The sequence below is a fragment of the Thrips palmi genome, unplaced genomic scaffold, assembly GCF_012932325.1.
Source record: "Thrips palmi isolate BJ-2018 unplaced genomic scaffold, TpBJ-2018v1 HiC_scaffold_5, whole genome shotgun sequence".
Taxonomy (NCBI): domain Eukaryota; kingdom Metazoa; phylum Arthropoda; class Insecta; order Thysanoptera; family Thripidae; genus Thrips; species Thrips palmi.
The window spans coordinates 2,949,368-2,965,925 of NW_023144632.1; the positions used below are offsets into that span (position 1 = coordinate 2,949,368).

Below are 16,558 nucleotides of genomic sequence, written 5' to 3' on the forward strand. Positions count from 1 at the left end.
CCGGTATTTTTTTAAGTGTTGAAAGCAATCCAACTTGGATAATACTGTGATGGCCGTGCTTCCCGGGCCAGGGGTTGGGGGGGGGGGGCTGATTCTGATACGAACAGCGCTTCGCTCTCCCGCGCCCCTCTTCCGGGAACGCCCCTTAAGTGTGAGAGAGGCAGCAGACAGATTCCGAGAGTCGTTTTCTCGTCGCCCTGTCTCTCTCGCACCCGTACGGGACGCCCCGTGAGTGCGAGAGAGACGGGCCGACGAAAACGACTCTCGGAATCGGTCTGCGGGGAGACGACGGCACTATCAGCCCGGCAGGTTGGGCCGCCCTGCCGGCGGAGAGGCTGGCCGAGACACTGTCCGAGCCACGGAGTGCAGGTTCTGATCTGGGTCAGGCCTGGGGCTGCGGAGCCTGTGGCAGTCTGGGGCGCCGCCCGTGTGCCTTTGCGAGTTACCGACGTGATGGAAACGCTGAGTACTTTCCGGTCAAAGGAGGCAGCAAAAAGCTTTGTCGTCGTCTTGGTCGTCGTCTTGGGCGTCGTCGTCGTCGTCGGCGGGGGAGGCGGAGGCGGGTGGTGTGCAGACCACAAGGAAAAGGAGATTGTACACCATTAAAATGTCGCAGCGCCGCGCCTTGGCGTGGCAGGCCTCTCGAGCGCCCGCCACGGTGCTGCACCGCGGCCTGCACCAGGCCGATTCCCTGAGCCGTCGCTCTGTCTCTCTCGCGCTCACGGGGCGTCGCGTTGGGGTGCGAGAGAGACAGCGCGACGAAAAGGACTCCTCGCTGTTTCTCTCGCACTCACGGGCCGTGCCATACGGGTGCGAAAAAGACGGAGCGACGGGAAGGACTCTCGCAAGGGGGTATGCACTCGCGTAATAGTCGGTTCACTCTATCTGTAATAGCACGCGTAATAATACGCGTAATAGTCGCGTAATAGCCGAAAATGTAAAAATTTTATAAATTTTTGGTGTTTTAGGCCGTTTTTAGCTAAATTCCGATTAATTTGTGGCGTAATAGAGCGTAATAGCGTAATAGTCGGTACACAGGTTCAGAGAGCGCATACCCCCTCGGACTCTCGGCATCGACCTCCTGCACGCCTATGAATGGAAAGCAGTACGCAGGAGGCCTCGGCGCGGCGACGCGTGGGGCGTTCCGTGAAGTGTGTCACGTGACTGTCACTGGGGGACTGTGTCACTGGCAGACTGTGTGACTGTGTCACTGGCAGACTGTGTGACTGTGTCACTGGCAGACTGTGTCACTGGCAGACTGTGTCACTGGTAGACAGTGTGACTGTTTCACTGGCGGCCTGTGTGACCGTGTCACTGCACTGGCAGAGACTGTGTGACTGTGTCACTGGCAGAGACTGCGTGACTGTGTCACTGGTGGACTGTATGACTGTGTCACTGGCAGACTGTGTGATTGTATCACTGGCAGACAGTGTGACTGTATCACTGGCAGACTGTATCACTGGCAGACTGTGTGGCTGTGTCTTTGGCGGACTGTGTCACTGGCAGACTGTGTCACTGGCAGACTGTGTCACTGGCAGACTGTGTGACTGTGTCACTGGCTGACTTTGTGACTGTGTCACTGGCAGACTGTGTGACTGTGTCACTGGCAGACTGTGTGACTGTGTCACTGGCAGAATGTGTGACTATGTCTCTGTCAGACTGCGTGACTGTGTCACTGGCTGACTGTGTGACTGTGTCACTGGCACACTGTGTGACTGTGTCACTGGTACACTGTGTGACTGTGTCACTGGCACACTGTGTGACAGTCACGACGCTTCGAGGCGAACGGAGAGGCCCCGAAAAGGCGCCACCACCACAGAAACGACGGCCAATTATGTCTTCACTTCAAACGGCGGATTTAAAAGGAGGTGAATTTCCCCTCCTGGCGGGCCGGCGCTCAAAAGGTGCGCAAAACGCGACACTTTGCCCCGTAATTGGTTGAGTCGAGTTCCGAAGGCTACCACGCTTCCGCAGTGAACGCCGCCCTCACGGAGCCAGAGGAAATGGTTCTCTGCAGCCGACGGCGTCCTTGCACTCGGAGGAAAGTTGGGCTCTTGCTCTGCCCTCGCAATACAAACATGAAAATTAAAAAAAAGTGAGAAGAAGAGTTTGGAATTTGTTTTTCGTAGGACTTCTTTGGTCGAGTTATACAGCGCTGCTGGGAACTCTCTGGCAATGACGAAAGCAGGCGCTATGAGGGCATCTCGCGTAAGGTGCAATCCTAGGCACTTCACGTGGAATTGCAATGAAGAATAAGAAATGCACCTTGCAAATTCATGCGTTTCGTTTCTCAGTGTATTGCCCTGCTCTGCCCCTTCAATCTGACGGGTGCAGTATTACTCCACACTTCGACGGGATAAGTATTACTGCACACTGTAGACGGGTGAATTTCCAGTCTCCGCACTCCCACGCGTGGAGTATAGCTTAGAGTCATATCTCTTGGTGCGGAGACTGCAAACTCCACAACACCGCATCTCACGTGTGGAGTTTGGTTTCACAGTGTTGCCGCTCCAGCCAGACTCTGCATCCGGCGGGGACATTGTTAGTTCACTGCAGTGGCAACAGAAATGCAATTAGGAATTGCGCTCGTCGCTACTCCGCGCGCAATGGACCGCCCCTGCGACTGCATTGATGAGGTCACTCGCGCGGAGTGGCGCCGGTGTGGTTTTGTTTTCAACTTTTTTGCGACTGAAAATCGAGTCACGCCGAGAGGGGTCGCTGCAGCGAGTCGCCATTTCACCAAATTGAGGCTATCTAGCTCTCTAGCTCGCTCCCCTCTGCGCATCTCGCCCCCACACCGCAAAGACAGTTCCTGGCTTTCCAGGTAGGGACGACGCTGATGACCAGTGGAGGCGGCAAAAACTCTAGACGCGTTTTGAGCATCAGAGTCGCTAATTGGGACTCGAGTCGAACGTGTGACCCCCACCAACGGATTGCTCTCTGCACGAGAAATCCATTGGTGGGGTCACACGTTCGATTCGAGTCCCGCCACCTCCACCGGACCGGGTTGTTTTTTGCTTACTGTGCTATGACAGCAGGGGCGCTTCAGTGTTTCCAAGTCCAGCTTTCCAGTCCGGTGCGCCCTCGCTTCGTGGCTTATCGTAAAGACAGGCGATTTCCAGGAGGTCCCTGGGGAAACAAGGAACGCTTCTGCACTGCACCTGCAGACTGCAGTGTCGTTTTGTCGCTCTGCCTCTCTCGCTCTCATGGAGCGTCTCGTAGGGGCGCGAGAGAGAGGGACGACAGAACCCTCCGGAACCAGCCTGCCGTACCTAGTCGGCCTAGGCGGCGTGGGGAGAGACCGGGGCGGGACTAGAGAGGGGCACTGACAAGACAGGGGCAAAACTTTATCCCATCAGGATTAGGACGAATGCGCTCCTCCTGCCAGGTGCAGCAGACTGATCCCGCAATAAGTCGTTTTCGTCGCTCTGTCTCTCTCACAAAAACTCGGGGGGCTTTCCTGGTTGGGTTGAGAGAGAGAGAGAAGAAAAGAGAGGGGAGAGAGGGGAGAAGAGAGAGAGAGAGAGAGAGAGACGACAACGACTCAGTCAGTCGTCGGTCCCCTGATAGAGGGAGAGAGAGAGAGAGAGAGAGAGAGAGAGAGAGCGACGAAAGTGGTGTTCGGAGCAACGCCGCTGGCCGGGTTCATCCATTATGCGCTCCCGTAACGACGTCGCTCTGCGCACGACGCGCGGCAAATGCATTCGTCGTATTGACTTTCCGTATTCCGGACTAAGCGGGCTAAGCGGGCTAAGCGGGCCGTGCAGCAAACTCGCACAGCGGGAAAAACATGCAAAACGGGCAAAAAAAAACAAAAAAAAAAAACGGAATAATGACTATTATTGTGCTAAGGGGTTCACAAAATTGTACCAACTTTATTTGCACATTTCTTTGTACATTACGTTACACTTGCTCTACTTACGTGCAAAAAGTCGACACTCCCCGAACCTTATAAACTATTTTAGGCCATGCAAAGAAAACCTAATCGGCTTGTCATAACAATTGTTTAAGCATAAGCTTGCAAAGGAAATTCTTCGCCATTTGCGAACTATTGTTCGTGTAAACAAACGAAGTAGTTTGTAACCTCACATACGTGCAAAATGCATCGCCAGGTTTTGAGCTTGCATAAGCTCTTGATGCACATGCAGGAGCGGCTGTCTGCCCTCGGGGCCATGCGACTGGCGTTCCATTTGCCCGTGTCCGCCGTGAGTCTGCAGACTGATTCCGAGAGTCGCTTTCGTCGCTCTGTCTCTCGCGCACCTGCACGGGCCGCCCACGAGTGCGAGAGAGACGGAGCGAGGACCCTCGGATTCAGTCTGCTGAGTGCACTCCGGCCGTCGGGCCGTCGCACTAAGAGCACGGCGCACATTACGCACGGTCTGCACATTTTGATTGCGTGCAGTGCTTTCATCGCGCGTCCCTCTCGCTCGCACCCTCTGCGCACAGTGGGCCAGAAGACCGGTGGAGGCGGCCAAAATTCTAGACGCGTTTTGAGCTTCAAAGTCGCTAAACAGGACTCGAACCGAGCGTGTGACCCCACCAATGGATTCCTCGTTCGGAGAGCAATCCATTGGTGGGGTCACACGTTCGGTTCGAGTTCCATTTAGCGACTCTGGAGCTCAAAACGCGTCCGGGATTTTGACCGGCTCCACTGGTCTTCTGGCCCACTGTGCTGCGTCCCTCTGCGCGCGAGGGAGGCGAAGCATACTGTTTGGGATCGGTCTGCAGGCTGACTCCGGGAGTCGTTCGTTTTCGTTGCTCTGCCTCTCTCTCGCACTCTCGGGCCGCGCCGTGTAGGTGGGAGAGAGACAGAGCGTGCCTGCCGCTGCAGGCAGAGTTTGTGTGTGCACAGCGTCGCGTCGCACAGTGGGCCAGAAGACCGGCGCAGGCGGCCGAAACTCTAAACGCGTTTTGAGCTAGTCGCTAAATGGGACTCGAACCGAACGTGTGACCCCACCAATGGATTGCTCTCCGAACGAGGAATCCATTGGTGGGGTCACACGTTCGGTTCGAGTCCCATTTAGCGACTCTGGAGCTCAAAACAACGTCCGGGATTTTGACCGCCTCCACCAGTCTTCTGGCCCACTGTGCGCCGTGGCTCTTGTGTGGGTACAGTGCAGCGGCGTGGTTTTCAATCTCTCCGGCCTGATCGCCCGCTCCGCCCGCGTCGTGGAAAAAGTGCAGGCTGCCTTATTCTTCCCCGAGATTGCCCAATTCCGTGCCGCTGCCGCCGGGCCGCGCTAGGCCTCCAAGACGCCCGCGCGTGTCTGGGGTTTTACCTACATTTTGTTGTTGTTTTTATTTTTGTGTCGCTAAAACTACTTTGCTCCCCCATCCCGTCAATTTCCGCTGCCTTTGTGAGGCGGGGCGGGGCGGGGCGGGGCGGGGCGCCTGTGATAGGCCCGCCGCGAGTCACCCCTGCGCGGCGGGCCTGCCTATTGGCCGGGCGCTATAGGCTGAGACGGTAAGAGACGGCGGCAGCTGCCTGCCTGCCTGCCTGCCTGCCTGCCTGCCTGCCTGCCTGCCTGCCTGCCTGCCTGCCTGGCTGCCTGCATGACCGGCTGCTTGTCTCCCCGCCTTCCGGGCTGCCTGGCTGAGATGAAAGAATAATCATAATTTGAGCGATTACTCTGCAAAGTCAACAGTGCGCTCAAGTTCAATCTTTTTGGTGTGTACCGACAACGGGGGTAACTTGGGACACTTTTTCACGTTTTTTGAACGCCAGAGGCAAGATTTTCAACCCAGACCATTGGATCCTAACTATGTTAAAGTTTGACCCTTTCCCCATGATTTCATGCTTGTCTGGTTCATTTGCCTCGATTACATCGTTTCCAACCGGTCTCGAAAGAGTGTCCCAAGTTACCCCATGACCGGGGGTAACTTGGGACAGTAGGTAATTAGCTACGTTCCCATGCATCTATTGATGCTAATGGATGTAATAAATTTGGGTCACAACATGTAGACCAAGAATTCAGGCCTAGGAACTCTTGTAGGACCGATATTGGACTATATCTAGGGTTTTACGTGGAACTCTCTTTTCTACTGGTATTTTCCAGGCATTTTCTGAAAATTTCAAAATATGGATTACCAGCAGACAAAATTGCAGAGCAAGGCATCTCTTTCCATCATCAGCGTAAAATCCGAAGTTTATGTTATGTCAGGGACCGGGTCAGTCAACTCCTCGGAGGCTAGGACTGCTGGAAACATGAGGAAAAGACTGTCCCAAGTTACCCCGTAAAATTTCGATTTTTGACAAATTGAAGTCTGGACCGAAGATGGGAGAACTATAATCAACGCCCTTTTGCGAACCTTATTGTCGTGTATGATCTAACAGCCCAGAGAGACTAATCGGCCAAATCTGCATTTCACTCCTTGCACTGGGGTCAACTTGTCAATGTTTGACATATTTTGTCAAAAGCCCTATTATGTAGTTTCCCGTTTCTCAAATACAGATTGTGATGTAATGCGCCTTTTCTACCATTCCGCGCGTGCCCTGAGGCCTCTGAAACAAAACCCTGCCGCGGGTTTGACGCTAGGAACCCCCGTCGCTGAATGGCAGCACCAACAAGCTGTACAGGGCGGACTGTCCCAAGTTACCTCCGGTGTCCCAAGTTACCCCCGTTGACGGTACTCATAAGTGCACTCCAACGAGGGTGTGCTCAGTTCTCATGGATCGCTGAGTGGGAGTGTACTAGCGAGCACAAGGTAAAGAGAGTGTACTCGTGTACACACGCTAAACAGGGTGTACTCGTCAGTGCACTCAAAGAGGAGTGTACTGAGTACACTGATGAGTTTCCAGAGTAATTATAGGGTTAAGCTGGGGAAGAAAAGTATAGGGTTTGGAAAAGTACACCCCCCTGTGGCCTACCGCAGCAGGCATCTCGATACCCATTCGATGGGGGTTCATCACGCACCCAGACTTTCATGTCCAGTTCGATATCGGGCTGCGAGTCACGACATCAGCTCCGCCAGGGCGTGCTTTCTTTACCCTGTTTACATTTCTTCCCCCCACCAACCCCTTCCTCCCCAAAACATGGTGATGAGGACTCTTAGGTTTCGCAGCGCTGCCTCGCTGCCGTCTGATTCCGAGCACTGCTTTCGTCGCTCTGTCTCTCTCGCACTCATGGGGCGTTCCGTAGGGGTGCGAGAGAGACAGAGCGACGAAGCAGTGTTCGGAATCAGACGGCTGGCTACTGGACTGCAGGGCTTCGTGCTGCCTCCCACAGCCAGCAGGCCAGCCAAGGGGCAGCCCAAGGGGCGGCCACGTCGAGTGGGTAGCGACCCTTAGTCCCGCGGGGGCAGTTCGGCCGTGGAGTCGCCCCAGGGCCCAGGGCCGCACAGTGGGCCAGAAGACCAGTGAAGGCGGCCAAAACTCCAGACGCTCTTCGAGCTCCAGAGTCGCTAAATAGGACTCGAAACGAACGTGTGACCCCGTCAATGGATTGCTCTCCAAACGAGGAATCCATTGGTGGGGTCACACGTTCGGCACGAGTCCAGATTAGCGACTCTGGAGCTCAAAACGCGCCTAGAGTTTTGGCCGCCTCCACCGGTCTTCTGGCCCACTGTGGGCCGGGGCAGTTGAGGACGCGAGGCAACCAGCGGGCTGATTGCGAGGCTCGTTGTCGTCGCCCTGTCTCTCTCGCACTCATGCGGCGCGTCCCGTGTGGGTGCGAGAGAGACGAGAGCGACGAAAACGACTTTTGGAAATCAGTCCTGCAGCGCAGCTGGCCGATTTTCGACCGGTCGGTCTTGTCTCTCTCGCACCTTAGGGTGCGAGAGAGACGCCTCCAGGTTGGAAGCGGTCTGCAGACGGGGAAAACACACGCGCGCGCGCGCGCACACTAAACTTCTTACGGATCCCATATGAAAAAGAAAGGCTCCCAAAACAGCCCGAGCGGGGGCTCTGTCCGAAAACGGTTCCACCGGACTGGTCCGGCTGACATCCAGAATGTTAGAAATCCGGCAAGGTTTCGGGTGTTGTCCGACGACTAGATTCGGACTCTTTTCGGACTAACCCGAAGCAAGGCCGGCGAGCAGGGCAGGCTGCTCCCCGCCGCCCCCCACCCTTCCCCTCCCTCCCGAAACCCCTCTCCTCCTTCGGAATCCCCCCCTCCCTCTGCAAGTGCAGTGCAGGCAACACTGCAAAGCCGGTGCACTGGGCAAGCCGTTTTGAATGTTGAAAATTGGCAAGCCTGGACCTGAAATACTTCCGAGTTCGCTAGATTTGGGCATTGCTGGCGGCCGAAGCGCTAAGTTTGGGCAAACTGGAAGATTTCAGGTCAGGGCTTGCCAATGTTTAGCATTCAAAACGGCGTGCCACTTTTGTGGCAGGCAAACTTGGCACCGGATTTGAACTTACGATAGTAATCAAATGGTTGATATGTAGGATGAAAACAATTTCCGATGGAAAGCACTTTGGGGACGAGAGTGAACGGGGAAAGGCGAATTAAATGATACACCTCTCGCCCTCTCACCGCCCGTCCCTTTAGTTTTGGGAGATGGAAACTGAACCACACTCCTTTCCGTCCAACTGGTTTGTTCCCTGCGCAAGGCTCCGCAAGGCTGCAGCGCGCGGAGGCGACATGGCCACTGAGAATGAATGGGTCACCACCATCACCCATTAAATGAATGATGCAACTTCGTTGCTCAATTTTGGGTAACGAAAAATTCATCACCCGAAATTTGGTAACAGGCGTTCGGTCGCCCAAATTTGGGTAACGCCGTCGACGACGCCGTGAGGTCCCCGATGACGTCCTTCCGGGGCCAGCACGATGACCGGAGGCCTCAACGCCACATTGGATCATCGTGGTGGCCTCGGAAGAACGTCATCGGGGACCTCACGACGTCGTCGACGGCGTTACCCAAATTGGGGTGACGATTTTATGACTGCCCAAAATTTGGTCACCGCTGGCGCGTCACCCAAATTTGGGCGACGATGCGTGCGTCACCCAATAAAAGGGTGATGGTGGTGACTCTTTCATTCTCAGTGGCTTCAGCGCGCCGAGCGAGTGGACTCTGACGCAGGCAAACGCGATGCGTGCACCTTGGAGGGCAGCTGGAGACTGACGTTTTGCGTGCCGAGGCGGCCAAAACTTTCCGAGTTGCCGAAGGATTAAGGCTCCCCTCCTGGCCAAGCCAATCAGAGAGCGCCTCCGACCGGCCCGGGCCATCGGGCTTTTCCGCGCCTGCACGGGCAGGGACAGTCCGCCACACTCGGCTCGCTGCCGATCGGTCTGCCGGACAAGTCGCTTTCGGGACTAAGGGCTACGGGCTCCGTACGGGGCAGTCCGATGGAAGCATCATCTGATCGGACATCCATCGGGCAGTCCCAGTCCCGACGCGGGCTCGTGGCGGACAGTCCGACCTGGTCTCGGGCGCTCTATGGAACAGTCCGAGGGTGTTCGGACTGATTCGGACCGATTTCGACCAGGTTTCGGAACATTTCGCTTTTATGTGGGATACGTCCTATCTGTATTACGGACATTTTTGTGCAATTGCAATTACGGATAGATTTTGCTTGTAATACGGATGAAATCATCCGTATTACAAAGAGTTTTACGTCCGTACCATACGGATATTTTCGTCTGTATGTTACGGACGTAAAACTCTTTGTAATATGGATGATTTCATCCGTATTACAAGCAAAATCTATCCGTAATTGCAATTGCACAAAAATGTCCGTAATACAGATAGGACGTATCCGTAAGAAGTTTACTGTGCGCTCACACACTAACTCACTCACTCACTCACTCACTCACTCACTCACTCACTCACTCACTCACTCACTCACTCACTCACTCACTCACTCACACTCACTCTCTCACTCTCTCACTCACTCACTCACTCACTCACACTCTCTCACTCTCTCACTCATTCACTCACTCACTCACTCACTCACTCACTCACTCACTCACACTCACTCACTCACACTCACTCACTCACTCACTCATTTACTCACTCACTCACTCACCCACTCACTCACTCACTCACTCACACTCACTCACTCACTCACTCATTTACTCACTCACTCACTCACTCACACTCACTCCCACTCACACTCACTCCCACTCACTCACTCCCACTCACTCACTCACCCACTCACTCACTCCCTCCCCCCCCTCCCCCTCCCACTCCCCTCCCCCGCCCCTCCCGCTCCTCTCCCCCGCTGCTAGCATCGCCCTCATTAGCAAGCGGGCCGCACGCCCCACGTGTCACAGGCACTTAGAGGCATGCATGTGTGCGCGCACCGCGCCGCACCGGGGCGTGGCGGGGCGGGGCGGGGCGGGGCGGGGCGGCCTGCGAGCCTGCGAGCGTGGAATCCTCTGCCGCTTCGCCGGTGCGACAGTGACGCTACACGCTATACGGCGCGACGGCGCGACAGAGGTGCGAGCCGCCCGCCAGCGGCGAGTCTGCGCGCTGCGGTGTAGCCAGCGGCTTTGCATCGGCATAACAAGCGGCATAACTAGCGGTGGCGTGGCTAGCGCTAGCGCCATAGCGCGCGCCGTCGCTAGCGCCGTAGCTACACAGTAAACTTCTTACGGATACATCCTATCTGTATTACGGACATTTTTGTGCAATTGCAATTACGGATAGATTTTGCTTGTAATACGGATGAAATCATCGTATTACAAAGAGTTTTACGTCCGTAACATACAGACGAAAATATCCGTATGGTACGGACGTAAAACTCTTTGTAATACGGATGATTTCATCCGTATCACAAGCAAAATCTATCCGTAATTGCAATTGCACAAAAATGTCCGTAATACAGATAGGATGTATCCGTAAGAAGTTTAGTGTGTAGGGGAAGTTGCCAAAATTGTGGGTCCTTTTGGCTCCTAAAAACCGAAAAAAATATCTTGTTCTAGTTTTTTTTACTATTTTTCCTGTATTCTAGGGGTCATTCTAAACGCGTTTCCGAAGGAGACGAGGATTGTCTCGCACTTTGATTTCTCCCCTATACTTTATCATGGGGAGATGGCACGGAAGTTACCATGGCACGGAAGTTACATCATAAACAAACCGTGAAAACGAACCAACCCGTTCACCAAATCGAACAGGTGTCTCGCCTAAAGTTTAAGAGACGTGAAAGCGCAAAATGGCCAGGTGGACCGAAATCGATAGGCCAAGTAGCAAGCTTGCTATGGATGACACGGAATGTTACACACAAACCTGACACATGCCGGGTTTTTACCTTTGGTGGTCCAGCCAGCCGGAATGGAGCCCTCCAGCGAAAATCCACCTACCGCGCCAGAAAGAGGAAACCGCGCTGCTCATTCTGGACGTTGAGCCCAACTTTTCTCACTACAGGTTCGGTGCTGAGGCGCGAAACTAAAGTTGACGATGTTTGAAAACCAGTACACGGTGGACATTTTTTCATCCAATAAAACAGGAGGTGTGAATCAATGGAATAAATTGCTGTGAAGGGGTGTCATAAAAGATTGCCAACGGAACAAAAGGCTGTTCGCGGATTTGCTCGCCGACAAATAGTTCAGGAGATTTTCGCCCTGGAACGCGGACTTTTTGGACAATTGACAGCACGGAAGTTACATTTTGCCCAGTTTTAGCCTGTTTTGACAGGGAAATGCTTCAACTGTATGCTCGGTTATTGTGTTTGATAGTAGGGGAGATGAAGCCCAGTCATAGGAATCAAACCGCAGGTCGATACGTTGAAAAATAAGGAAACTGTGGCCCAAAGACACAAAAGGACCCACAATTATGGCAACTTCCCCTAGCGCCATAGCCAGCGCCGTAGCTAGCGCCGTAGCTAGCGCCATAGCTAGCGGCATAGCTAGCGGCGGCGGTGCACCGCAGAGGCGCACGGCAAGGGCGGAGTAGGAAGGCTGCGTCGAGCCGGGGGATTCATAAAAAGAAGCTAACTTGTTTATTCGCTTCATTCATCGCGGACTAGAGCAAGAAGCATGGCTCTCTCTCCGGCCGTTTCTTCCTCCCCGCCTTTTCTTTTGTGTTGACCCTCTCTCTCTCTCTCGTTCTCGTTCTCTCTCTCTGTCTCTCTGTGTCTCTCTGTCTGTCTGTCTGTCTCTCTCTCTCTCTCTCTCTCTCTCTCTCTCTCTCTCTCTCCCCGGCCAGACGCTGACGCCCCCCAAGGGACGTGCCGCTGTGTTCGGCCTCCTTGAAGGACAGAAAGGGCCCCGCCATTTTTGTTTCGGGGTCCTTGCGTCTCGCAAGGCGTCTCGGCCCGGAGGGAGGGCGGACTGGCCTTTTCATTGCGCGGCGGCACGGCAGTGCACTCTTAAGGACGTAAGGGTGGCGGTCCATTTCGAGAAGGCTTTTCCGAATAAGCGTTGGCCCCGTCAGGCGTCGCCAGACTGCAGCCAGGTCAGGCAGGGCCACGCAGATACTAGCACAATAGCTTTTATTGCCCCCCGACCGGGGAGGGGCAACGGCACCTCGCCTCCGGAGCTGGGCTCCGATGAGCAGCCGAGCAGTTTTGCTTGTCCGGCCAATCGGCTGGAATTTTTCTAAGTCCGTGTTCATAGTAAAATGACAATTTTTGACAACGCTACCAAAATGCTTGTCACGAAACGGTTCACATTTCAGTGTAGGTGTGAAATGCAGTTTGTTCTGCTTCGTCAAAATGATCGCTCGAATTCAAATTTTGCATGAATAGATCCAGAATTTTGTCCCGCGTGCATTGGTCATCGTTGCAAACATGTCAAGCGACGCGTTAGAAATTTGACTCTCTGGACTAGGCCAGGTAGTCGCCCCCTGTCTGTTGTGCCGAGGGCCTCATTCACTGCCGGCGGCTCGTCGCACCGAAGTGAGGATGGTGACAGGAGGATTTATTGCCCCTCAATCCCAGACAGAAATTTTTTGAACGGCCCGTTTTTCAGCGTCCAATCGGACAGAAATGGTCTCCTCGCAAAATCGCGGTTCCAATGATACTTTGAAAAATAGTCCTGCGACAATTTTGACCGAAGCTTCGACCTTCCGTTTTGCAAAAGTTGGAGATGGCTCCGCACTGGCTGCAGTCCGGTCCCAGACGGCGCGCGGTGGCGAGGGTCTGGGGCTCGCATTGTTCCCCGGCGAGGGCCTCGCCCGGCTACCTGCAGCGGGGGCTGCTTCGGAAACAACTCGGCGCGAGAAAGACAAGACATCGCTTGTCTCTCTCTTCTGTTGAAGGACCTGCAAAACTAGTCGCCTTTCGGAAAAACCTCCTGGATAAACCATTTGTTCTAGCGACACGGAACTTTTTGCAATCAATAGAGGAAGGTCCTGGCTGTGTGGTAAAGGTTTTTCAACCTCCTCACTCTTGCACTTTTGTCGCTGCGCACTTTGGAAAAATGGCCTTTTTCAAGGCGTTCCAGGAGCTTTCCCTTGAACCCGATCGCCGTGAAAATTCTTCGCAACATACCTACAACCTTCATTAACCTGGGTGCAAAATTTTATTGAGCTTCTTCCATTGGTTCTCCCGGGATACTTTTCCGAAAAGGGCTAAAAACGCTAAATTTTCGAACTTGTAAGCATCGCCACGCTTAAACTATGCGTCGGAGGGAAAAACCGCTCGGCAGGATTAGAGAACACACCCAGCACTATCAAATGCCAAAATTTTTTTTTCGCCACCCGTACGCCCTTAATCCCTTTGGCGGGACTGGCGGTGTATTCAGGCGGCCCTTTCTGCGGGCAATGGAACCTGCACCGCCCGTCTGTGGATCCCGCCTTACAGTGGGCCAGAAGTCCGGGGGAGGCGGCCCTTTCTGCGGCCAATGGAACTGCACCGCCCGTCTGTGGATCCCGCCACACAGTGGGTCAGAAGTCCGGTGGACGCGGCCGAAGTTCCAGACGTGTTTTGAGCTCCAGACGTGTTTTGAGCTCCAGAAATGTTTTGAGCTCCAGACGTGTTTTGAGCTCCAGACGTGTTTTGAGCTCCAGACGTGTTTTGAGCTCCAGAAATGTTTTGAGCTCCAGACGTGTTTTGAGCTCCAGACGTGTTTTGAGCTCCAGAGTCGCTAAATGGGACTCGAACAGAATGTGTGACCCCATCAATGGATTCCTTGTTCGGAGAGCAATCCATTGGTGGGCTCACACACTGAAAAACCGAACGTGGTCTAGACCGGCCGCACCAACTGGTGTGGTCAAATGGGTGCCATTTTGACCGACCACACCAAACGTGGCCAAACGTGGTCTAGACCACACCAACTGATGTGGTCAAAATAGCACCCATCTGACCACACCAGTGGTGCGGTCTGGACCACGTTTCGATTTTCAGTGCACGTTCGGTTCGAGTCCCATTTAGCGACTCTGAAGCTCAAAACGCGTCTAGAGTTTTGTCCGCCCCCACCGGTTCTCTGGCCCACTGCCAATTACCCACCTCGCAGACCGAACGAGGAAAGGCGGCGCGGAGTGGCACCGCCAATCGGGCTCTCTCTGTGTGGCGCGGAAAAGGCGGCAAAGCCTCTGAAAGCAAACGGTCAAAGGGCCGCCGGTTGTGTACGCAGTACTACGCACCACTACCGCCCTTCTACTGGCCGCCAATACACACCACTGGAAACGTAAGTGTGCACTCAGTGCAGTTAGGGGTAGGTTGGGGAAGAAAAGTACAGGGTAAGAAAAGTACACCCTCTTCTGCGGCCTACATCTCGAGTCCATGACATCGATGTAACAGTGTTTTCTTACTCAGATTTTCATGTTAAGTTGAAATCACTGGTCGAGGGATGGCTCAAAGTCAAGAGATCAGCTCCACAAGGGTTGTGTTTCTCTTACCCTGTACTTTTCTTCCCCAACCTAAGGTAAAAAATCAATTGTGGGTCACGAATCAATTGTGGGTCATTTTTTCCGACGGGTCACCGCAACCCCGACGGAGATTGAATCGATTTGAATTTCGCGGTAGACCTTCCTCCAACCTTTCTTTGTCTCCCCAAATAGCGTGTATGTCCGAGCAACGACCGTGACAGCTCCTATCAGGCTTCAAAGGAAGGCCCTTCAAAAAGTCGCGAAAAAAGCGCCCATCCAACGAGCCGAAAAATCGTTTGTTTTTCAAACTGCCACCGTGAAGCTATTACGAGGTAAAACGGGACGTCCTTGCTGATTTAGGTTCATAATAGGTCAGGGAACATAAATTTACTATAGTACAGCCGAAATCATTCGATGCCATGGTGCGCGGGTGATGGCAAAGTAGCGTTCGCTACCATGTCCGACCCATTATTTTTGACGAATTTTGCGGTAGTTTTGCTTATATTTTTTGTTTTCTGCGCTTCTGAATGACTGATGTATCACAGTAAATTCCATTTTTCTGCTCAGTCACACACAGTACTACGATACGAAGGTGGTTAAGCTTAAGGTGGATCTCCAATGAACAGAACGTCCGTCCGTCCGACGTCCGTCGTACCTCTCTGCTACAAAATAAATACGAAATATCGCTCTCTTGTGACTTAAGGGGGGACATCACTCCAAAATGATAAAAAATCGCAACTTTTTTTTATAAGTTTATACTACAGACTATTCTTTTCTGCGTTGAATGGCGAAAACCGCATTCCGAAATTCTAAAAATTGCAGTTTTGGGAGGTTGTGGGCCGCAAACATGCTTAGGGGAAAAGCCCAGTTTCCATAACTTTGATCGCGTTTTTCTCGGAACATGAAATTCCAAACGGTTGCAGGCCTCTAGGGCGCAGTTTTTGAGCTACAGCGGGGAGATTTAGCATGGAAGCTCCTACAACATGCCGCTATGGTGGGTAGCAAAAAAATTTGCATTGGTCAATTTTTATTATTTTTTTTACGTTCAAAATTGATCAATTTTGACCCAAAAAATTGAACAATTTTTTTTGGCATGTACGAAATACCACTTAAAATGATTTTTTAAATGTGATTGAGGTACCCACCATAGCCAGACATCTCAGGAAGGCTGTCACCAAATTTCGTTGTTCTAGGTCAAACCGTTTGGCGTCCAGCGCTGCAACCGTGCGAAATGGTCTAACCTAACACTCAAAAATGCGTTTTCAACGAAAGCGCTGTACTGCCCTGGCTGATTGACTAAGTGTGGTTTTATACTTTATCTGTCAAAATATGAACAATTTTTCTCTTTCCGTTTGGTTTTTATGACGATTTTACAAAAGCACTGTTTTCGGAGTGATGTCCCCCCTTAAAACTCATTGGCAGGATCTATGATCATCGCGCGTCATTCTGATGAGACCCCAGTGTACTCTAGGTAGGGAAATAGAGTTTGGCGGACGTTGGACAAACGTCGGACGGACGGCCGCCGTGTTCATTGGAGATCCACCTTTAGGCTACAGCCCCGAATGACAACGCTAGCTCTTACTTCCAGTCCGCCATAAGGCTTTTTTTGTTGGGAAGGGGGCATTGCGGGGCTTATATAGCGCCCGGAAGGGTACCGCTCTCTAACTTCGGGCTAGGCACCCGAGGCCAGTACGGCCCTGTAGGAGTCAAATCAATCCCTACAGACTAAATATGCTGACTGAAATAGATTATAAACTGTAGCAATACCTCACGATGACAGGGTGTGGTGTTGGATTGTCTACCACACCGGCGGCCCTAGAATATGCACTATAAAAGTTTCGTCTCTAGTCCAGGACGTTTAACT

The 16,558-nt window shown here is 53.1% G+C and overlaps 1 protein-coding gene across 1 annotated transcript in view; it reads left to right on the forward strand.

Moving 5' to 3' along the window:
- LOC117650757 (putative inactive cytochrome P450 family member 4Z2) overlaps positions 1-1,683 on the forward strand; it is a 6,501-nt gene extending 4,818 nt beyond the window's left edge. Inside the window, exons 2-3 of the mRNA XM_034394353.1 lie at positions 1,242-1,469; positions 1,587-1,683. Coding sequence (XP_034250244.1) covers positions 1,242-1,469; positions 1,587-1,683 — 325 coding nt within the window. The remainder of the gene's footprint in view (positions 1-1,241; positions 1,470-1,586) is intronic.
- The last annotated feature ends 14,875 nt before the right edge of the window (positions 1,684-16,558 follow it).